This window comes from Macaca mulatta, chromosome 4, assembly GCF_049350105.2.
Source record: "Macaca mulatta isolate MMU2019108-1 chromosome 4, T2T-MMU8v2.0, whole genome shotgun sequence".
NCBI classification, from domain to species: Eukaryota; Metazoa; Chordata; class Mammalia; order Primates; family Cercopithecidae; genus Macaca; species Macaca mulatta.
The window spans coordinates 68,153,140-68,176,315 of NC_133409.1; the positions used below are offsets into that span (position 1 = coordinate 68,153,140).

The 23,176-nt window shown below is 41.1% G+C and overlaps 2 protein-coding genes across 7 annotated transcripts in view; both read right to left on the reverse strand.

Annotated features, from left to right (window-relative positions):
• The window catches only part of KATNA1 (katanin catalytic subunit A1), a 64,930-nt gene extending 59,261 nt beyond the window's left edge, over positions 1–5,669 (reverse strand). For both annotated transcript variants that reach the window (XM_028847201.2, XM_015137143.3), the window contains exon 1: positions 5,358–5,669. The gene's annotated coding sequence lies outside the window, so the exon portion shown is untranslated. The remainder of the gene's footprint in view (positions 1–5,357) is intronic.
• A 9,754-nt stretch (positions 5,670–15,423) lies between these two features.
• The window catches only part of LATS1 (large tumor suppressor kinase 1), a 57,814-nt gene continuing 50,061 nt past the window's right edge, over positions 15,424–23,176 (reverse strand). For all 5 annotated transcript variants that reach the window (XM_028847199.2, XM_002808396.4, XM_077999509.1 and 2 more), the window contains one exon: positions 15,424–19,485. In XM_028847199.2, coding sequence (XP_028703032.1) covers positions 18,976–19,485 — 510 coding nt within the window. In that variant the 3' untranslated portion in view covers positions 15,424–18,975. The remainder of the gene's footprint in view (positions 19,486–23,176) is intronic.

Here is a 23,176-nt window from a genome sequence, read left to right on the forward strand (position 1 = left end):
AAAGAGCTGAAGGAAGCTCCAGGCCAACAACCAGTAGGGAACTGAGGCCCTTGGTCCAACAGCCCCCGAGGAACTGAATCCTGCCAACAACCATGTGAGTGAGATCTAAAGTGAATCCTTCCTCACTAGAGCCTTGAGATGACTATAGCCCTGGCCAATACCTGACCACAGCTCTGAGAAACACCCTGAATCTAAAGTATCCAGTTAAGTCATGCCCAAATTCCTGACCCAGTGAAAACAGTGAGAGACAATAAATGTCTGTTGTTTTAAGTCACCAAGTTTTGGGATAATCTGTTATGAAGCAATATAGCTATGAACTAAGGTCTATGAGTAACTCAAGACTGGGCATCTGAGCTCCAAAAGAAAAGGAATAAAATCCTATGACCTAAATCTTGCCTCCCTGGATTCATGACCACTGATGACATTCTATCTTAATAAAATCCTAAAGGCCAAGGACTATATCTCTCTGTTATTTACTGGTGTCTCTCTAGTACCTAGAACCATGGCCTCAAATGTAGATCTCAATCAATCTTCCAATGACTGAATACTGCCTAGTCTCCTTTTTTTTTTTTTTTTTTTTTTTTTTTGATACAGGGTCTCACTCTGTAGCCCAGGCTAAAGTGCAGTGGCGCCATCATGGCTCACTACAGCCTTGATCTTCTGGGCTCAACTGATCCTGAGTAGCTGGGACCACAGATGTGTACCACCACAGCCAGTTAATTTTTTTTTTTTTGGTATGTTTTGTAGAGACAGGGATTTCATCATGTTGCCCAGGCTGGTCTTGAACTCCTGGGCTCAAGCAATCAGCCCACCTTAGCCTCCCAAAGTGCTAGGATTATAGGCGTGAGCCACCATGCCTGGCCAGGTTTTTGCTGTAACTACCAAGAGTTTGTAACCTTGTCCAGTTCCTGACCCTCAGCATGTTCACATTCCTTGATCCTCAGCTCATCCCAAGCTGGGATTACAGCTTGATTCTTGTGTGATGACTTCTGCCCTGAAGTCATCCATGCCCTACAGAGACACCTAGTCTGGTCAAGGGTGTTAGAAAAGTTTAACTGGGGCCTGCTGCTAAAAGCATACAGTTGTTCTAGATGAGCTTGGATGTCAAGCCTTTCCTGTCTTTTCCCTCTCTTCCTCTTTTCCATAATAGCCTCCCTGGAGATCTTTCTTCCCATTTTCCCACTAAAAAAATCTAAAATAGTCAGGCACGGTGGTTCATGCCTGTAACCCTAATACTTTGGGGTGCCAAGACAGGAGAATCGCTTGAGCCCAGGAGTTCGAGACCAGCCTTGCCAACATAGTGAAACCCTATCTCTACAAAAATTACAAAAAATTAGCTGGCCATGATGGGACGCTCCTGTAGTCTGATGGGACGCTCCTGTAGTCTGATGGGATGCGCCTGTAGTCCCAGCTACCAGGAGGCTGAGGTGGGAGGATGACCTGAGCCCAGGAAGTCAAAGCTGCAATGAACTGTGATCATGCCACTGCGCTCCAGCCTGGGTAAGAGAGTAAGGCTCTGTCTCAAAAAAAAAAAAAAAAAAAAAAAATTAAATAAAAATAAATTTAAATTAAGTTGTTACTTACATATAGGTGGTCCTTGTTTTTTCCTTGAAGGCCATGATTCAATGGCCCAAAACTCATACAAGTCCCTCTAAGCCTTCTTTAAAGGTTCCATGTTTTGAACTCTTTCTAGTCAGATAAAATTCTTTAGAAGCCAATGAATTGATATTTTCTAACAAACATGAATGTAAAGTCTAATCCAAGGCTACAATAACAAATGACTTGAAAAATCCCTGATTATTAAAGAAACAATGTGTTTGCAGAAAATAGTATTAAAGCACTTAGTTCACTAAATGTTAGCCGAAAATAATTTTCCGCATCCCCTTATTACTCTCTAAGCCCAAACTACCCTTCTCGAATGAATGTTACAACTGTAAATTTATGAAATTCTCCCAATTTTCAACAATATATCTTTATCATTACTAAAATTCTACTGCAGGAAGACTAGAAACTGGCTCTATTTAGCACAATATCTGGCAATATTTGAAGAAATGAATCTATTTGAAAAAAAAAAAGCTGGCTGGGCACAGTGGCTCACGCCTGTAATCCCAGCGGATCACAAGGTCAGGAGATTGAGACCACCCTGGCTAACACGGTGAAACCCCATCTATACTAAAAATACAAAAAATTAGCCAGGTGTGGTGGCAGGCACCTGTAGTCCCAGCTACTCGGGAGGCTGAGGTGGGAGAATCGCTTGAACCCGGGAGGTGGAGGTTTCAGTGGGCTGAGATCGCTCCACTGCACTCCAGCCTGGGCGACAGAGCGAGACTCTGTCTCAAAAAAAAAAAAAAAAAAAGAAAGGAAAAAAAAGCTGACTGACACAGTGTAAGCACTATAAACTATAAACACAAACTGTTGGTTCAACATTAATAGAATACTTATAAAGATGAGATTGCCCCAAAATTCAGGCTCTTGGTTACACGGATTATTAGAGAGAAGGATAACCATACGCAATGCCTGCTTTATCTCATAGCAAGTTTTTCCTTTACATTATTCTAACAGAACCACCCTTTTGCTTACATGCCTTGAGTATTTATGAGTCAGCTAGTGACTAAATTAACTTAAACTGAGCAAGATGCAATGTGAAATTTTAACTCAAGTGACAAAATCAAATTTTTTAAAATACTGAAATCCCAATTTTACAGCAAAATTTCTAGCAAATATAGTATGTGATGCAGTGTTGTGTCTCCACAGAGAAAATTTTTTTTTTTCCTCCTCTAGGATTAGGAAAAAGAAGTGATCAAAGAGACTGAAAAAGAACAGGCAAAATATCCAAATATCTGAGTTCTAAGATTCTTATTCTCTCTCTAAACAACAAATACAGGGCCCTGCCTATTTCACACCTAAAGAGGATACCTTACCCATTTAATTTTTAAAGGACTCAGGCTGGGTTCCACTTATTTGCAGTTTTTTTTAACATAACGTACATGGGTCATTCATTCAAGAAATATTAAAGGAACACCAACTAAGTTGCAAGGAATTGCACTGAAGACAAAAACAAGACAGAATTAGACCTTGAAATCCTTGAAGTTTAATAGAAGGGATATCACCTTATTTATTCTAGGTTAGTTTTTTTCCTTTGCTTAGTAAGAGGAGACAAACATAGAATATTATTAAACACAGACTAAAAAATCAGCAGCAATGTTGGAAGCCTGAAAATGTTTTCAAAATACCTATCTGTGAAATTTACTTCCTAAAACAAAAAGATCACGAAACTCAATCATGCATCTTCCTGAAGGCATTTCAGTAAAGCAAATGTATGTGACTTCAAAAGTGGCAATACACTGGTAAGCAATTTTCAGAATGTTCATGTCTGGGATATGAAAGAAACCACATGCTAACTTACAGTCAGCCACTGATTATTACGAATAGGCACAACAAATGAATGATCCATGACCAATTACATCATGGCATACATTTTTCTTACCTTTATAATCATCATATGATAAATACTTAAGCACAAGACAGTTACCACTATTTTTTAAAAATACCAAAAAGAAACTTGTTCAGGAAAAAAGTACATATAAAGTTCACTCTATTTGTACAGTAAACTTTCAGTTTACCCTAAACAAAACAAACAAATCAGTGAGTATAATTATTAAAATGTAATTTAAAAGTCATATTCAAGCTTATCGATAAACACCACAAGCAAAATCTACTATCATGTTATCAACACTGACCATATTTATGTGATAATACTATCTTTTTTAAACAGTCAAGTGGCTAAAAAAATCCAAACTACTGTCAACAGAAATTCAACAATGTTGTTAATAGAGTTAATTCAACAAGATTCTCTAATCCTCAAAATTTGTCAGCATCTTGATACCAGTTTAAAATGAGGTGGAGAATCCCTTGTGGACTACATGGCATGCCTAGTACTGAACCTATAAAAATGTAAACGCTTCTTGAATAACTAATGCTATAAAGCAGCTTTATACAGCTTTTCATAGTCTAGGAATGTTGGAAAGTTGATCAGCACTGCCTGTTTTTGGTGGTTTTTTTTTTTTTTTAAGGTATTTACAGGCCACAAGTTGTTAATGTTAATACAAAACAGAGTTTTGCTCCTATTTCTTGGTATAAGAACAAAAACTGGACGGGCGCAGGGGCTCACGCCTGTAATCCCAACACTTTGGGAGGCCTAGGCAAGCGGATCACAAGGTCAGGAAATCGAGACCAGCCTGGCCAAGATGGTGAAACCCCATCTCTACTAAAATACAAAAAGTTTGCCAGGCGTGGTGGAGCGCGCCTGTAGTCCCAGCTACTTGGGAGGCTGAGGCAGGAGAATCCCTTGAACCCGGGAGGCGGAGCTTGCAGTGAGCCGAGGTCGCGCCACTGCACTCCAGCCTGGCGACAGACCAAGACTCTGTCTCAAAAAAAAAAAAAAAAAAGAACAAAAACCAGCTCCTTTGGAAAAGAAAGCAGGGCTTTATATTGAGACATTTAAGCCCGTAAAAATATTTCAAGAATCTGTCTTAACATCTACTAAGGTGACTATCATTGTGACTACGTGACAAAGATCTACTGCACCCATTCTAAAACATCGGGAATGTTTTCAGCAATAACTAAACGTCTAATTTCAAAGAGGAAGCCGTAAATTAGTGCTTTCAAGAGAAAAGAGCATCACTGTGCTGTTGGAAGTTAGTAACTAATATAAAAGCGACCCTTCGCGGTTATAGCAGGAAACTATTTTTGATTAAATAAGAGCTTGAGATTATCCACCATAAGGCACTTCAGGATCTACGTCTGTCTCTAACTTTGTCATCACATTTACATGAAACTAATGTTTCGAGGGAAAACTTTTCTAAAAGGTACCAACTCTAAACCAAAAGGCCCACAGGCCTTCCAGAGGACGCCACGCTCTAGAATAAATAAGAAATAACATCCCCAACAATATCACTCTAACCTAACAAATTTTAAGGAGAGTTGCCTCCCAATGTCATGGCCATCGGGGTTTTTACCTGTGAGGGTTTCGGGGTGGGGGGCGTGAACCGGTTCCGGAGAGAACCAGTTAAAAAAGCGAAGGACTAAACACTCTCGGCTGGTGACTTCGCTAACGACACAGACCAAAAGACGGGATCGACAAGAGCCCCCGAAAAGTCCCCCGCCGGACAGGATTCCTCAGGTAGGGGGACTGTCACCTAAGCCAAGTTGTCGGGGACAACAGCAAGGACCTAAGACCTCAGGCAGGCTCACGGAGGGTTGCGCTGCGGGTTCTCGCTGCGGGCCTCCCGAGTCCCTCACCCACCCGGCCCTGGAAAATCCGGGGTCCCCAGAGCACCGCCAGAGTGAAAACTCACCTGCGGCGGCCCAAGCTCCTCGGGAAACCGCCCAACGCCAGGCACAGAGTATTGGCCGAGTGGAGGTCCCGGCAGCGAGGAAGGAGGGCCTGACCCAGTCCAGCCCACCTTGCTCTCCGCTCACGGCCCCAGTACTGCCCAGTTCAATCGTCACCACCACCTGCCGGCGCGGCTTCTGCTCGCCGAGAATTTGAAGACAAACCCTCCAGGGTCACTTCCGGTGCCGGGGACGACCTCAGCGACTCCGGCGCACGCGGGGCAACACCCCGGGAGCGAGGACGCTGGGCTGCAGCGGCGGAAGAGGGTGTGGCCGGGCTCGGGGGCGCGCGTGCGCAGTCTGGCGCCTCCTCCCGGCGGACGCGGCGGCGGCGACCACGGATAGTATAGACCTTGGTATAGATGGTATTATAGTACTACATCGCGCGCCTCTGTACCTTGTTCAGGTGCTTGCCCACTTTCCCTCCCATTTGATTTTCACCACACTCACACACACACCGAGGTCAGGTGTCTATTTTAGAGGTGAATGTCCAGGATCAAGCAATTCGTTTATGACAAATCCTGTTTTAGAACCTAGTATTCAGAATTCCCCAGCTGGGCTCCGTGTCATGACATAACAATAGGGAGGGGGTAAACAAAGATTCTCGGACACACTGCTAGTGGGATTTTATTGATTTTTTTTTTTTTTTTTTTTTTTTTGGTCACCGTTTTAATACGATGAGACAAGGAAAATGATGCTATTTCATGATTTACACGTATGTACTCCACAGGGCTTCCTCCAGTCTCAATCATCCTCTGCCATCACTTGAGGCAGAATAGGGCACTTATCACACATTCCTTTAAAAATGCAAGGTAAGTAAGTTTCAAACATTAAAACATCCCAACTGGGCACAATGGCTCATCCCTGTAATCCCAGCACTTTGGGAGGCTGAGGCGGGAGGATACCTTGAGCCAGGAGTTCAAGACCAGCCTGAGCAACATAGTGAGACCCCTGTCTCTACAAAAAGTACAAAAATTGTCTGAACATGGTGGCACACGCCTGTAGTCCCAACCACTCAGGAGACTGACACAAGAGGATCACTTGAGCCCAGGAGTTGGAGGCTGCAGTGGGCCATGATGGCACCATTGCACTCCAGTCTGGGAGACAAAGTGAGGCCCTATCTCTAAAAAGAATAAAAGCACCCCAGTCATCTAACATAGACATGTAAAAGCAATTCAGGGGAAATACATCCATTCAGTCAACAAATGTTTACTTAGCAACTACTATGTGTGAGACAGTGTTGGCACTGGATATACAGTGGTCACAAAATAGAATGTTTCATGGGGCTTAAAGTCTTGTAACATTCTCAACTGAGTAGAGAATAATAGTTTCACTGTAGTAAATATGAACTCTATTGTAATAGGGAACAGGAAACTATATTTAGTATATATTTTTGGAATCAAAACCAATTCAGGGAGGTACAGATTAATTACCCTAATTCAACCTTCATCTTTTATATGAGTTCAAAGGTATGGTTTGAATTTATAAAGCCAATTTACAGTTTAAAAACTTCTCAAAGGCCACAATATTAATACACATTGTATGATTCCATTTATACGAAATTCTAGGCCAGGCACGGTGACTCACACCTGTAATCCCAGCACTTTGGGAGGCCGAGACAGGAGGGTCACTTGAGGTCAGGCGTTTGAGACCAGCCTGGCCAACATAGTGAAGCCCCATCTCTACTAAAAATACAAATATTAGCTGGGCCTGGTGGCGCACACCTGTAATCCCAGCTACTTGAGTGGCTGAGGCACTCCAGCCTGGGTGACAGAGCAAGACTGTCTCAAAAAAAAAATTCCACAACAGGCAAAACTAATCTATAGTAATAGCTGATCAGTAGTTGGCTGCCTGAGGCTCTATTCAGGAGGTGGGGGAGAAGAACTAGATTGTTGAAAGACCCCAGGAAATGTTTAAGGTGATGGAAAGGAAATGTTCTGTTAGGGTAGTGCTTACAGAGGTGTATACATTTATTAAAATTCATCAACAGTACACAAACTGGGCACATTTTATTACGTGTACATACGTGTATTATATATGAAGGTTTTTTTGTTTTTTGTTTTTGTTGTTGTTGTTGTTGTTTTGAAACAGAGTCTAGCTCTGTCGCCCAGGCTGGAGTGTAATGGCGCAATCTCGGCTCACTGCAACCTCCACCTCCCAGGTTCAAGCCTCACCCTCCCGAGTAGCTGGGATTACAGGCACCTGCCACCATGCCCAGCTAATTTTTGTATTTTTAGTAGAAACGGGGTTTCACTGTGTTGGCCAGGCTGGTCTCAAACTCCTGACCTCATGATCCACCTGCCTCGGCCTCCCAAAGTGCTGGGATTACAAGTATGAGCCACCGCTCCCGGCTGAAGATTTTTTTTAGGTGGAAAGACAAACCTCCAGAGAGTGGCTTATATTCACTACTTCCATTTCTTCACTAGCTGTATTGTCAAGCAAGAGTGGGTTATGCTGTAGCAACCTCTAAGTTACAGAGGTTTCAACAACAGCATTTTTTTCCTTATCTACTCTTTATGTTCATAGCTTGAGTGGATGCAGGCAGTGGGACCCTTGGCAGTGAAAAAAAAGGGAGATAAATTGCACAGCCTCTGCCTGGATGTGAAACTTGCCACTCTGCCTACATTTTTTTGGCCAGAGCAAGTCACTGGTCAAGCCTGACTTCAAAGAAATGCAGGTGTTCATCTCTGCATTGTGCCTGGAAGCGAAGCAGCAGAATATTTGTGTACCACTCTCATGACTAGGAGTCATTTCTTCTTCTACAGTGTGGCTTCTACAACTACCACCCTTCTAAAATGATTATGTCCAAACTGTGACTCAGAAAATCTGAGATTTTCCTGGTGAATGGTCAGATTAATTTGCCAGAATCATAGGACACACAAAACGAAGTTAGGGGAAAAGAGATAGAAAGATAAGTGCCAGCTAAAGAGTTTAAACTTTATTCAGTAGACAAAAAGGGATCCATTGAAAGGCTTCAAATGAAGACATAAGTTATATAGCAAATAGGAGGATTAATTTGACAGCTAAACGTAGGAAGTTTTGGAGGGGAGACAGAATAGATTGGGGGACCGTTGCAAGAGGTACTGTGACCCCTGGAATTACACAGAAGGGGAATGGCCATAAAGACCTTCTTTACATTATATATTTGTTTCTCTTGCCCCAGTGAGTAAACTTAATGAAGTCAGATACTTTGTCCATATGAGTAGAGCAACGTCTGGCACATTGTGTTAATTAGATATTTGTAGAATAAATAAAATAAAATAATTTAAAAGAATTTGAGGGCTGGGTGTGGTGGCTCACGCCTGTAATCCCAGCACTTTGGGAAGCCGAGGCAGGCGGATCACCTGAGGTCAAGAGTTTGAAACCAGTCTGGCCAAAATGGCGAAACCCCATCTCTACTAAAAACACATAAATTAGTGGGCGTGATGGTGAGCGCCTGTAGTCCCAGCTACTCGGGAGGCTGAGGCAGGAGAATCACTTGAACCCGGAAGTAGAGGTTGCCGTGAGCAGAGATTGCACCACTGCACTCCAGCCTGGGCAAGAGAGTGAGACTCCGTCTCAATAAATAAATAAATAAATAAATAAATAAATAAATAAATAAAAGAATTTGAGACACTTTTTACATTTCATGAGAGAAATTGGAAAGGACTTTCAGGACCAGTTTATTAACTTCACTCACCTGGTTGATACATCTGGCATTCTTCTATACTTCAAACATTTGAGCCATCTCCTGGGATACAGTATGCATAAGGCTAGAAAGTCTAACCATAAGTAAGATTTACTGAATTTTTAGATTATGTCACACCATAGCTGCAATTAACAGACTGGGCCAGATTCACCAGTGTTCTTTACTAACCTTATACGCATTCTTCCTAAACAATAGTTTCCATCGCTGATCTGCTAATACCAGGCTGTTGAATGCTACCAAGAAAATCACATCACTGTGAAGATTGATGCGCCATAGTTTCATATCTTTCTAACCCAGCTGAAACATTTTGCTGCCTGTCTCACTTCAGTTATGTCTCACACTTCCCATTAGTTGAGACTTTTATTTTTTGAAACAGGGTCTTGCTCTGTCCCCCGGGCTGGAGTACAGTGGTAGGATCTCAGCTCACTGCAGCGTTGACCCACTGGGCTCAAGCCATCCTCCTGTCTCAGCCTCCTGAGTAGCTAGAACTACGGGCACGTGCCACCAAGCCCAGATAATTTTTAAATTTTTTTGTAGAGACAAGGTCTCACCATGTTGCCCAGGCTGGTCTCGAACTCCTGGGTTCAAGGATCTTCCCGCTGCAGCCTCCCAAATGTGAGGCTGATGGGATTACAGATGTGAGCCAGTGCACCTGGCCTATTTCAGACCTTTACCCCAGAAAGGCAGCTACCCAGCCCTGTCTGCCCTTTCAGTGAATTACTATGCCTCCAACCTCAAAGAAACAGAAGCTATCAGAAATTCTCTCAATTTGGGCCAGGCACGGTCACTCGGGCCTGTAATCTCAGCACTTTGGGAGGCCAAGGTGGGTGGATCACCTGAGGTCAGGAGTTCGAGACCAGGCTGTCCAACATGGTGAAACCTCGTCTCTACTAAAAATACAAAAATTAGCTGGGCATGGTGGCACGCGCCTGTAATCCCAGCTACTTGGGAGGCTGAGGCAGGAGAATTGCTTGAATTCAGGAGGCAGAGCTTTCAGTGAGCCAAGATCACACCACTGCACTCCAGCCTGGGCAACACAGCAAGACTCTGTCTCAAAAAATAATAAAAAAAAGAAGAAGAAAGAAAGAAATTCTCTCAGCTTGCTCACTGTGGCAGAGACTGGATGCCAAATACCCATTCTCGTAACAGAACCTGGTTTGATAAAATCAGACCACCTGGAATAAGGACTATTTCCCAGACACTCTTGCTGCTAGATGTGACCATGGACCTAACTTCTGGCAGTGAAAGTGTTGTGTAGAACTTTTAGGAAGGCTTCTTTAAAAGGAGAGGCCATAGAAATCTCCCTCCACCTGCCCCCCTCTCTTTTCACCAGGTTAGAACAAGGAAAAGAAGGCTGGGTGCAGTGGCTCATGTTTGTAATCCCAACACTTTGGGAGGCTGAGGTGGGTGGTTGCTTGAGCCCAGGAGTTTGAGACCAGCCTGGGCAATATGGTAAAACCTCATTTCTTTTTTTTTTTGGTTTTTTTTTTTTTTTTTTTGAGGCGGAGTCTGGCTCTCTTGCCCAGGCTGGAGTGCAGTGGCCGGATCTCAGCTCACTGCAAGCTCCGCCTCCCGGGTTCATGCCATTTTCCTGCCTCAGCCTCCCGAGTAGCTGGGACTACAGGCACCCGCCACTTCGCCCGGCTAGTTTTTTTTTGTATTTTTTTTTAGTAGAGACGGGGTTTCATTGTGTTAGCCAGGATGGTCTCGATCTCCTGACCTTGTGATCCGCCCGTCTCGGCCTCCCAAAGTGCTGGGATTACAGGCTTGAGCCACCGCGCCCGGCCGTAAAACCTCATTTCTACTAAAAACACAAAAATTAGCTGGACGTGGTGGCGGACACCTGTAATCCCAGCTACTCTGGAGGCTGAGGCACAAGAATTGCTTGAATCTGGGAGGCGGAGGTTGCAGTGAGCCATCGAGCCACTTCACTCCAGCCTGGGCAACAGAGCTAGACCCAGTATCAAAAACAAAAAACAAAAAACAAACAAAAAAACACACCAAAAACACACACGCCCAAGGTGTAGAGAACATAAGCAGCCAACTACTAACCAGAGCAAATTTTAGGTTGACAAGGACAGCAATTGAACAGATGAAGTGTGGGATGACTTTGTGGAGCTGCCATACCAGAAGTGGACTGCCAGCTTCAGACATTATATGTCTAAGGTATGGATGTTTTGGGTTTTATGTGCAGCTGAGCTTAACCTAAATTAATACTCTTACCCTCCCACTTACAAACTTCTTTGCCTCACATCTGCCTTTTGGTTTTTGCCTCATGTCCCAATGAATGTGTATCTTCCTTTGTCTAAATCCAGTTCTTCCACTTGGACTTAAAGTTTTGAGTTGTTTTGTTTTTTAATTCCATTTTATGTTATATATTTGGATAGGCAATGCACATAATGCAAAATCAAATGATATAAAGGGCTATATAGTGAGAAGTATTTCTATGATTCTTGTCACCCTACAAATCCAGTTTACCATTCCCAGAGGCAATTGAGGATACCAAATTCAGGGCCGGGCGTCCCAGCACTTTGGTAGGCCCAGGCGGGTGGATCATCTAAGGTCAGGAGTTTGAGACCAGTCTGGCCAACATGGTGAAACCCCGTCTCTACTAAAAAACATAAAAATTAGCCAGGCATGGTGGTGGACACTTGTAATCCCAGATACTCGGGAGGCTGAGGCAGGAGAATCACTTGAACCCAGGAGGCAGAGGTTGCAGTGAGCCAAGATCATGCCATTGCACTCCAGCCTAGGCAACAAAGTGAGACTCTGTCTCAAAAACAAAAAACAAAAAACAAAAAATACCAAATTCACTCATTACCTTTTAGATGTATTATTTTAGTATATACTCAACTGGAAGAAATGGTGGCTGAACATAAAAAAGAATGAGTTAATGTCCTTTGTATGGACATGGATGAAGCTGGAAGCCATCATTCTTAGTAAATTAACACAGGAACAGAAAACCAAACACCGCATGTTCTCACTCACAAGTGGGAGTTGAACAATGAGAACACAGGGGCACAGGGAGGGGAACATCACACACCAGGGCCTGTCGGGGAGTGGGGGCTAGAGGAGGGATAGCATTAGGAGAAATACCTAATGTAGATGACGAGTTGATGGGTGCAGCAAACCACCATGGTACATGTATACCCATGTAACAAACCTGCACATTCTGCACATATATCCCAGAACTTAAGTATAATTTTTAAAAAAAGGAAGAAAAAAAAATGGTAGCTTAAAAAAAATCTTGCATTAATGAAAACCATTGCTCCACAGATTCAAGAAGCTCAATGAACCCCAAGCACAAGAAAAATAAATAAAATGACACCAGACACATCATAATTAAATTGCTTAGTATTGGTGATAGAAAACCCTTAAAAGTGAATATTGGTTCAAATATCACAGACTCTCAAAACTCATACCAAATTTTAGTAGATTTTCTTGAGTAATCTTCCCTCCCTTCCCCTCTCCTCCTCTCTCCTCACTTCTCCTCTCCTTTTGGAGTCTCTGTCTCCCAGGCTGGAGTGCAGTGGTGATCTCGGCTCACTGCAACCTCCACCTCCCAGATTCAAGCGATTCTCCTGCCTCAGCCTCCTGAGTAGCAGGGACTACAGGCATGCACCACCACACCTGCCAATTTTTGTATTTTTAGTAGACACGGGGTTTCACCAACGTGGCCAGCCTGATCTCAAACTCCTGACCTCAAGTGATCTGCCTACCTCAGCCTCCCAAAGTGCTGGGATTACAGGCGTGAGCCACTGTGCCCAGCCTTCCCTACATATTTGATTCATGATTCAGCCAAAGATTTGGGCCTTTCTCAGGCAAGATGTCATAAAAATGGAATACTTATCTAGTGCCATTCCTCTCTTCCAAGGATCAGCTCCCTTCCAGAATTTGCCTGGTCTTGTTCCATTCCAATATCTTTAGGTAGTTGGGTTTTTTCCCCCAGACTTTATAGTTGTTAGCTGTGATACAGTAAATCCATTAGGATCTGATTGGTTGTATTAGAAGCAGAATCTGGAATTATCTTTTAAGGTCATTTTGGTGACAGGTTGGATAATAAACTTAAGGTACCAGAATAAAGTAAAGACTCATGTTAGAAAATTATTACATTAATTCAGGCTGATGAGGACCTTAACCAAATTAGTTAACAACGAGAATAAAGATGATGAATTAGAGAAAAACCTAAGAAGTAAAATAACTGAATTTTATGGTTGAGTCCACAGGAGATGGTCAAAATACAAAATGACTTTGTTAAGTCATTCTGCAAATCAGATTATACACTGATACAAATTATATGCTGTATTACTTAAGGTATAGGCTCAGCAGCAGTAACAAATGGATATATATTATATATATAGATATAACTTTTCTCCCCTCTCTCTCACATTCTGCAGTTGATCAGTTCAGACTGGAAAGACGACCCTGCTTCACACAATCTCTCAGGTAACCAGAATGTAATCATTTGGTTCATTCACCATCACTAGAGTATTTTTCTTTTTTTTTTTTTTTTTTTGAGACGGAGTCTCGCTGTGTTGCCCAGGATGGAGTGCAGTGGCTCAATCTTGGCTCATTGCAACCTCCACCTCCCAGGTTCAAGCGATTCTCCCGCCTCAGCCTCCTGAGTAGCTGGGACTACAGGCGTGCGCCACTACGCCCAGCTAATTTTTGTATTTTTAGTAGAGACGGGTTTCACCACATTGGTTGGCCAGCATGGTCTCGATCTCTTGACCTCGTGTTCCGCCCACCTCGGCCTCCCAAAGTGCTGGGATTACAGGAGTGACCCACTGTGTCCAGCCACTAGAGTGTTTTTCTAATGTTCATGGTCAATATAAAATCACCACTATGTACGTGTTCCATCCTGTGGGAAGAGGTAAAGAGCAAGTGGTGGGCAAACAATGTCAACTTTAATTATATGTATAATTTGCACATACCACGTCTGCTAATGTCCCAATGACCAAAACCTAGTCATGTGCCCAAAACTAATTACAAAGGAATAGGAGAAACATGGACTCTACTGGGGTAGTCAAAACTTAGAAAGGGATATTGGCTCTATTAGTAAAAGGAAAAGTGGGAGAGTGGATACTGGGGAGCAAGAGTGGCCTCTGTCATTTGTCAACCCCTCTGTGAGCTAGGTATTCATAAGAATCTTTTTTTTCTCCTGCAGAACAAATTTAACCCTTCCTCAAGGGAAACAACCCAAAGTTCCATTCATAGCCTAAATCCAACAAAATGTTCGGAATCTCTGGGTAGCTCTGTTACTGAAAGAAAGGAGGAAAAACTGGACAATAACTGTTTGGCGACCTCCCTCTACTCTTCACATACACAAGCAGATGTGCATGTGTGCATGTGTGTGTAGCAAAGTATAGTCACAATTTTAAGTATACCAAATGTGGGCCCACAATGTAGTACAATAAACCATAGGAATAATGCAATTTGTGTCATCTGTACAAGACTTATGTAGAATAAATACAAACTTACAAGGGAGTGCAAACAAGAGGATAAAAGAAGATATAATGATGGTAATGCTTAAAAAGAAGAGGAAAAACAGTACTTGTTTTTCATCCATATAAAGCTGATATAAGATACAATATCAACATATATATTTTGACACAGTGGTTCAGGTCTGTAATCCCAATACTTTGAGAGGCAGAGGCGGGAGGATCGCTTGTATCCAGCAGTTTGAGATCAGACTGGGCAACTTAGCGAGACCCCATCTCTATAAATATAAAAACAAAAAATTAGCCACGTATGGTGGCACACTCCTTTAGTCCCAGCTACTTGGGAGAAAAAGGCAGGAGGACAGCTTAAGCCCAGGTGTAAGTTAAAGTGAGCTTTAATCATGACACTGAACTCCAGCCTGGGTGACAGAGAAAGACCATCTCTAAGAAATAAAACAAACAAAAAGGATTATAAAGAAAAACAGATTAACCAACAATTTTACATTTTAAAAATTATATACCGTAATCAAATGGTACTAAATGTAAAATTTAATCATTAAATTCTAAACCTGTAATCTAATGGAGGCCCTTAACAGGAAATACTGTACTTATATTGGACAAAATGAAAACATTAAAATGAAAACATGACAGTTACATGATATTCAGTTTGCCTTAACCTAAGTACTATCATTAGTTATTTTAATTCCAAAGCATCAAAATTTTAATCATAACTTTCTCAGAGAATAAAAATATTTAACGCGCCACTGCACTCCAGCCTGGGCGACAGAGCCAGATTCCATCTCAAAAAAAAAAAAAGAAAAAAAAAAAAAAATTTACATAAATTTTTGAATTAAAAAACAACAAAGTTAAGCAGTGTAAAAATTAGCTTTCCACACATAATTGAAAGATTTGAATTTTTTTTATTATCCCAGCAAACATTACACTAGAGAAAATGATTGGGAAAATACAAATAAGTTCATTAAAAACACAGGCTGATTATTCGTATCTATTACATTCAGAATTATGCAAAACAATTAGTTATATTGCAAAGCTGTAATTCCTTTTCTAACAAAGCATGATTTTATAAAACTTTAGTGTTGCCACTGATTCAATTTTAATACAAAATACTTATATACACAATACAATATAAAAGTAAACTGTGTAGTGCCTTCCACAAAAGGATATATTAAGGCGCTTTACAAATATACCAATATTTTGACCCAAATTACTTTTTGCTTTAGATTAAAATGAACAGGCTAAATGTTCCACTTTAAATACCAAAGGGATTTCTGTTTATTAAATTTTTTGATCTAAAATACCTTGGGTAACAGCAGCAGCAATGTCTACAAATCCTCCCACTGTATTCTCTAATTTCTAACATATTAAGTCAGAATAAAACAATTCCACTCACAGTTTTGCACTTTGCAACAGCAGAAAGTAATAACTTTTTAAAAAAGTCAATCTCAAAGTGACTTTTTAGTCATACATTCTATAGTTTCTATTACAAATAAGAAGGTAGAAAAGATACAGCAGTAGGGCCTGCCTTATGATGTCACTGGACAATACATAACAGTATCTACAATTACATAATTATAGAACACATCTTATAAATACTATTGATATGCATAAAAAGGGTAAGTACAATAAAGACAGCAAGTTTTTATGAGAAAATTATTTTAAAAGAAAACATACAGAACCAACGTTTTCACTCCATTTCAATGGAAAGTATCTATATTTTTAACATTGTTTTTCTCATCTTTTTGGTCAGGAAGCACCAGATTCTATACTGGAAGAAGTAGATGTAGTTTTGGAATAAGACAGCTGATAAGTATATCCAAACTGTTAAAATTGCTGATACCAAAGGCATGTATACTGCTTCAGATAAATGCAAAAGGCTTATAGTATCAGAGGAAATTTTAAAAGAATACATATTTGCGCCAGGCGCGGTGGCTCACGTCTGTAATCCCAGCACTCTGGGAGGCTGAGGTGGGCATATAACTGGAGCCCAGGAGTTCCAGACCAACCTGGGCAACATGGCAAAACCCCATCTCTACTAAAGATACAAAAATTAGCTGGGCTTGGTGGCGCATGCCCAGCTACTTGGGAGGCTGAGGTGTGAGGACTGCGTGAGCCTCAAATGTCGAGGATGCAGTGAGCTGTGAAGCGCCACTGCACTCCAGCCTGGGTGACAGAGTGAGACCCTGTCTCAAAACAAAAAACAAAAAAAGAATACAAAATTTGTAGTGTCTGTTACATTTCAGCAATAGGGGGAATACAGATTTTGTGGGAAGGGAAGGGGGAGGAGACAGCACCTTAGATTTCCTACAACATAAATGTAACAAAGTTATTTTCTACTGTATTGCACCTTAGTCCAAAAGTAAAACAACTAAATGAAAATTTAAATAAATCAGATTGAAAAAGCCCAAAGAGCAAGAGGAATACCTTATAAATGTGAGTACTCACCTAAAAATTCTTGAACTACTTTGTTTTGCATAGGATTTTATGGGACTAACCAAATGTTCCATGAACCAAGAGGTGAAGACTGCCATTTCATGAGAGCACATTTTCTTATAATTCCAATTAGAAATCCTTCAGAAATATTTCTGTATCAAGCTTGTAATGAGTCCAACATTTCAGTCCCCTCCAAATGATACATTTAAAACAAATTAATGTACCAGCAAGAGAGGCATTCATAAGGTCACCTTACATCACATGTTACAGACCTTTTCCATCACAAATTATCAGTTTATATAAGATGTGCTGAGTAGTGATTGGTAAGTTAAAAACAAAGTTCTTAGTTTAATATATCAATTTTCTCATGGGACCGAGGTCCATAACCTAGAGCCTGTGATAGGTTTCAATATGTCCAAAATCCCTTGAAACTGCATGCAACATTGTATGTGTTGATTTTTTTTTTTTTCCTGGGAAGAGTCCACAGCTTCCTTCAGATTCTCAAAAGAACCACTAACCCCGAAAGACCCATGATAACATAGTAGTAGGTTTCCAAGCTGAGTTCTGAAAGGACCACCTGTAGAAAGGTAGGAAGTGTGGGCTAGTAAGTGTTCTTTGCCCTGACTCTCCAATTCAACTGCAACAGCTCTGCCTTTAATTTTACTACATATATGGTTTCAATTAGCTTTTATGTGAAGAAAGCTAAAAGTATGAAAATCATTAAAATTATGCCTCCAATCCCCAAATAGTAACTTTTGATAAAAACAATCCCTTATCAATGGAGCTTAAGAAAAGGAAATAAAATACAAATTTTACTATGGTCAAAATAGAGCCTTTTTCCCCTTCCTAAAAGATAAGCTCATGTATTTTGGTATAGAACCTTAATCTTCCTTAGAACCTAAGCATTATACATAATAGTCATGTTGAACACATTATTTAACCTTAAATAAATTAGGAGGACTTGAATTTTCTACTAAGACCACTCTGTAAATTTTTCTAATTATTAATGGCCATCTTAAGAGTTAATTTTTTCACCAATTAATCTGCCCTTAGGTAAAATATTGCCAGATAGCCAGATTTTCCTTTGCCAATAACAATCTGTATATGCAGCACTGTTCTGAAAGAGGAAACAGGTAACATTGATAATATAATCAAAATAGTTACTATACAGGAAAAGTACATGAACATGAAAATAATTCTTTGCTTAGGATGGTGAAAAAAATTTTAGCTTTCAGTACTGAAAATTTTTATTTATGGCAGCTTTGTTCCCTTTTAAAATTGGAAGCAGCATCAAAAATAACAATATGGAAAAAAAGCTAGTAGTGCTTTGGCTTCTTTTAAAGCCAGTAATTCTTGAGAAATAAATGCAAGAAGATTAAATATTCCATGGGGGCGGGGAGATAAATGCATTATCTTTCCTTCTGACAAACATATTAATATTTTTTAACCCTGTATTCCTTAGTTTCAGGATGTGAATTATACAGATTAAGATTAGCCTAGGAACACTCACCAACACGATGGCTTAATTTCTCTAGCTTATTTTGTACCAAAAACAAGGTTATGAGGGGAAAAAAGAGCTCTGTAAATACGGGGTATGTTTCATATTTGGTTAAAGCAAGATAAAACTAAAACTGTCTTTCAAAAAAATTTCAAAAACTCTTGTCTTTTAAAATTATTTAGCATATATACAAATAGATACCAGATTTCTCCTTTTAAACAAAGCACTACTTATTTTAAGTACTTTAAGTACCAAGAACTGACTGTAATATTCAGTTCATAATTTACTTTTCTTATAACAATTTTTTTCTAAATACTGATTTAAACGGCTGGAATAAATTAACATTTTAAAAGGATTTCCCATAATTTAGGAAAATACAATATTGTACACAGAGCACACATATATAGCTCTGTCATATTTGCATAATTTTACTCTCAGAACCTCAAAACACCTCGCATTTCAGGCCCTTTTGCAAATTTTCATTACATTTATTTACTAGTGTGTTAAACATATACTAGATCGCGATTTTTAATCTCTGAGCCTGTGTTTTGATCATCTTCATCCGACTGCTGCTCTGAGCCTTGTGAATTAATGTATTCATATTCAATAGGCTTTGGATAATTATATGGGTAGCCATTGTCATCAAAAAACCTTCGGAAGGTAAATTCATAGAATGCATGTTCAGGATGCTTCCCATTTTTATACCATCCATTGAGAGTGTCATTTACATTTTCTTCCTCGTTATCGTCACTCCATAACTTATCAGGATCAACAGGATCAAAATTTGATGTATCTGTTGGGTGTGTGATTTTAGGAATGTATGAAGCAGATTGCTGTCTCAGGTCACTGGAGAAATCAATTGTTTTAAAAAATGGATGAGCTTTTATTTCATCAGCACCATTCTTGCCTAAGCGATCTTCGGGTCCTCGGCAAAGTTTAATAATAAGATCAGAAGCTTCAGGACTGAGTTTAGCTTGTGGTGGAATGTGAAGAGATGTTTGCCAGTTGATAACCTTTAAAGATTTTTTAAAATTAGGGGGAAGAGATAAATTAGAAAAATAAAAATTTCCTTCAAGTTTTATACCAAAAGTCTCACTGGGCTATTTTTGTATTTTAAATAAATTACATGATATTTTGCTGGAAAATAATTTGTTCTCCTATCCCATCCTCTCCAGGCAACTTCTACTCACATTATAAGACTCAGTGTCAGTTTTAATCTCCCCTAGTAAACCTTTTTGCCTATGGTAGAAATGACTACTTCTACTCTGCCTCCCCTCTACCATATATTTATTTCTATCACATTTTTAATACCTTATGGTACCTATTTATGTTTATGTCCTACTGAAATATAAAATTCCATTAAGGCTAGGGATCATGTTTTAGTGGTCTTTGTATCTCCTAGTGCTCAGTAAATTGCCTGGCACATACTTAATACATTATGATAAAACTTTTTCTGGTGCCAAGCGTGGTGGCTTGTCTGTAATCCCAGCACCCTGGGAGGCAGAGGTGGGAGGACTGCTTGAAGCTGGGAAGGTTCAAGACAAACCTGGGCAACAAAGCGAGACCCCCTCTCTACCAAAAAAAACTTTAAAACTTAGCCAGGTATGGTGGCATGCATCTGTAGTCCTAGCTACTCAGGAGGTTGAAGCAGAAGGATTCCTGGAGCCCAGGAGTTTGAGGCTGCAGTGAGCCATGACTGCACCACTGCACTCCAGCCTGTGTGACACAGTGAGACACTGTCTCAAAAAAAAAAAAAAAAAAAAAAGCTCTGGTTATGAATAAAATAAAATGAGGAAGAAAGGAATGCCAAGTGAAGTCAGACTACCTAGTCTCTCCCGCTGAACTCTTGGAGGCAGGGGAATTGGTATACAACTCCAAGTACGATATTAAATGGATTTGGGGCAAACTCTATTAAGTGGTAGAATTGTCATTTAACCAAGTTAAGATACCTTCAACTTGGGCAGGCACTGTGGCTCACACCTGTAATCCCAGCACTTTGGGAGGCCAAGGTGGGTGAATTGCTTGAGCCCAGAAGTTCAAGACCAGCCTGGGCAACACGGCGAAAGCCTATCTCTACAAAAAATACAAAAGTTAGCCAGGTTGGTGGTGTACATCTGTGGTCCCAGCTACTTGAGAGGCTGAGGTTGGAGGATCAGCTGAGCCCAGGGAGGCTGAGGCCGTAGTGAGCCGTGATTGTGCCACTGCACTCCAGCCTGGGTGACAGAGCAAGACCCTGTCTCAAAAGAGGAAAAAAAAAATCTTCAACTTGTTCCATGGTAGGTAGTCAATAAATATTTGTTAAAAAGTTTTAATAATAATGAATAAATGAACACTATAATCTTACTTATTCATAGAGGAGCTAGTCAGCTACTACAGAGGGAAGAAAATGTACTCCCTCTTCTATTATTTGTTCCTTTTAAAGTCTTACCCCAGATTAGAAAATTGAGATGCTTCAACTAATAATATAATATTTTTAAAACCTTTTTGGAAAAAAAAAAGATACAGTTAATAATAGTTATTTATGCTTCCAGTTCCATCACTTATTTCAAACAGGAGAAATAAAAAAAAAATACAATGAGATGAACAATTCCTTTTTTTTTTAAACAGAGGCTCGCTCTGTTGCCCAGGATGGAGTACAGTGGCGTGATCTCGGCTCACTGCAACCTCTGCCTCCTGGGTTCAAGTGGTTCTCCTGCCTCAGTCTCCTGAGTAGCTGGGATTACAGGTGCCTGCCACCTCACACGGCTAATTTTTTTTTTTTTTTTTTGAGACGGAGTCTCGCTCTGTTGCCCAGGCTAGAGTGCAGTGGCGCGATCTCAGCTCACTGCAAGCTCCGCCTCCTGGGTTCACGCCATTCTCCTGCCTCAGCCTCCTGAGTAGCTGGGACTACAGGCGCCCGCCACCACGCCCGGCTAATTTTTTGTATTTTTTTTAGTAGAGACGGGTCTCACCGTGTTAGCCAGGATGGTCTCGATCTCCCGACCTCGTGATCCGCCCGCCTCGGCCTCCCAAAGTGCTGGGATTACAGGCATGAGCCACCGCGCCCGGCATTTTTTTGTATTTTTAGTAGAGACAGGGTTTCACCATGCTGGCCAGGCTGGTTTCGAACTCCTGACCGCAAGTGATCCATCCACCTTGGCCTCCCAAAGTGCTAGAATTACAGGCGTGAGCCACTGTGCCTGGCCAAGTTTAACATTTTTTATTTTAATGTGTATTTAGGATTTTTTAGTTTAAGGCAAAAAAAAAAAAAAAGACTAAGCACAGCAAAAGATTCAGATAATTCAAAGATGGATGAATAAAATTATATAAACTGAAGCACAGAGAGAAAACATGTAGAATAAAAGAAAGAATAAAGCATAAGAGAAATGGAGGACAATATCAAAGGAATAGCATATGTATAATCATTAGAGTCTCAAAAGGTGAGAAGGAAGCAAAATAAATCTTTGAAGAGATGACAGAGAATTTCCCCAAATCGATGAAAGTCATTAATGTACATTTCAAGAAACTGAGTGAATCTCAACCAAGAAAAATACAAAGAAAACTACACATAGGCACACCATGGTCAAATTGAAGAAAACTAAAGTTAAAGAGAAAAAAATCCTAAAAGCAACCAGAGAGGTCCCAGTTTTGAGGAGGTACTACGTATACTCTCCCGTCTCTCTCCCACAGAAGGCAGCTATAAAACCTGATCAGGATACATGAAGCAGCTACTTCAAGACCCTGAAAAGTAAATAATAACAGGTAGATTTGGGGAGAAGATGTAAATTTGAAGTACCATTAAACCTGGTGACCATTTAAAAAAAATAAGAGACAGGATTCTCACTATGTTGTCCACGCTGGTCTTGAACTCCTAGCCTCAAGCAATCCTCCCACCTCAGCCTCCCGAGTAACTGGGACTACAGGCCTGTGCCAGCACACCCAGCTCCATTTTTTTCACTCTAGTAGTCTGCAGGCTGGACTCAAGGTAGCCCCAAACTTGGAAGGAGCTGAGCACAGACAGAGAGCTAGAGGAGAAGTCCCTCTAGTTCAGGCTCAGGGAGTAGAAAAGGAGTTTCCTGGTAGCAATGGAGGTGACAATAAGAGCCAATATGCCCCTAAAACTGACAGATGAACCCTCCTCTCCAATTGGAAATAAAATAACAAAGCATGGGCTGGGCTCGGTGGTTCACGCCTGTAATCCCAACATTTTGGGAGGCCGAGGTGGGTAGATCACTTGAGATCAGGAGTGCAAGATCAGCTTGGCCAAAACGGTGAAGCCCTGTCTCTACTAAAATACAAAAATTAGTGGGCCGGGCGTGGTGGCTCAAGCCTGCAATCCCAGCACTTTGGGAGGCCGAGACAGGCGGATCACGAGGTCAGGAGATTGAAATCATCCTGGCTAACATGGTGAAATCCCGTCTCTACTAAAAATACAAAAAACTAGCCGGGCGAGGTGGTGGGTGCCTGTAGTCCCAGCTACTCAGGAGGCTGCGGCAGGAGAATGGCGTAAACCCGGGAGGCGGAGCTTGCAGTGAGCTGAGATCGCGCCACTGCACTCCAGGCTGGGTGACAGAGCGAGACTCTGTCTCAAAAAAAAAAAAACATTAGTGGGGTGTGGTGGTGCATACCTGTAATCCCAGCTACTCAGGAGGCTGAGTTAGGATAATCACTTGAACCCAGGAAGCAGAGGTTGCAGTGAGCCAAGATTGTGCCACTGCACTCCAG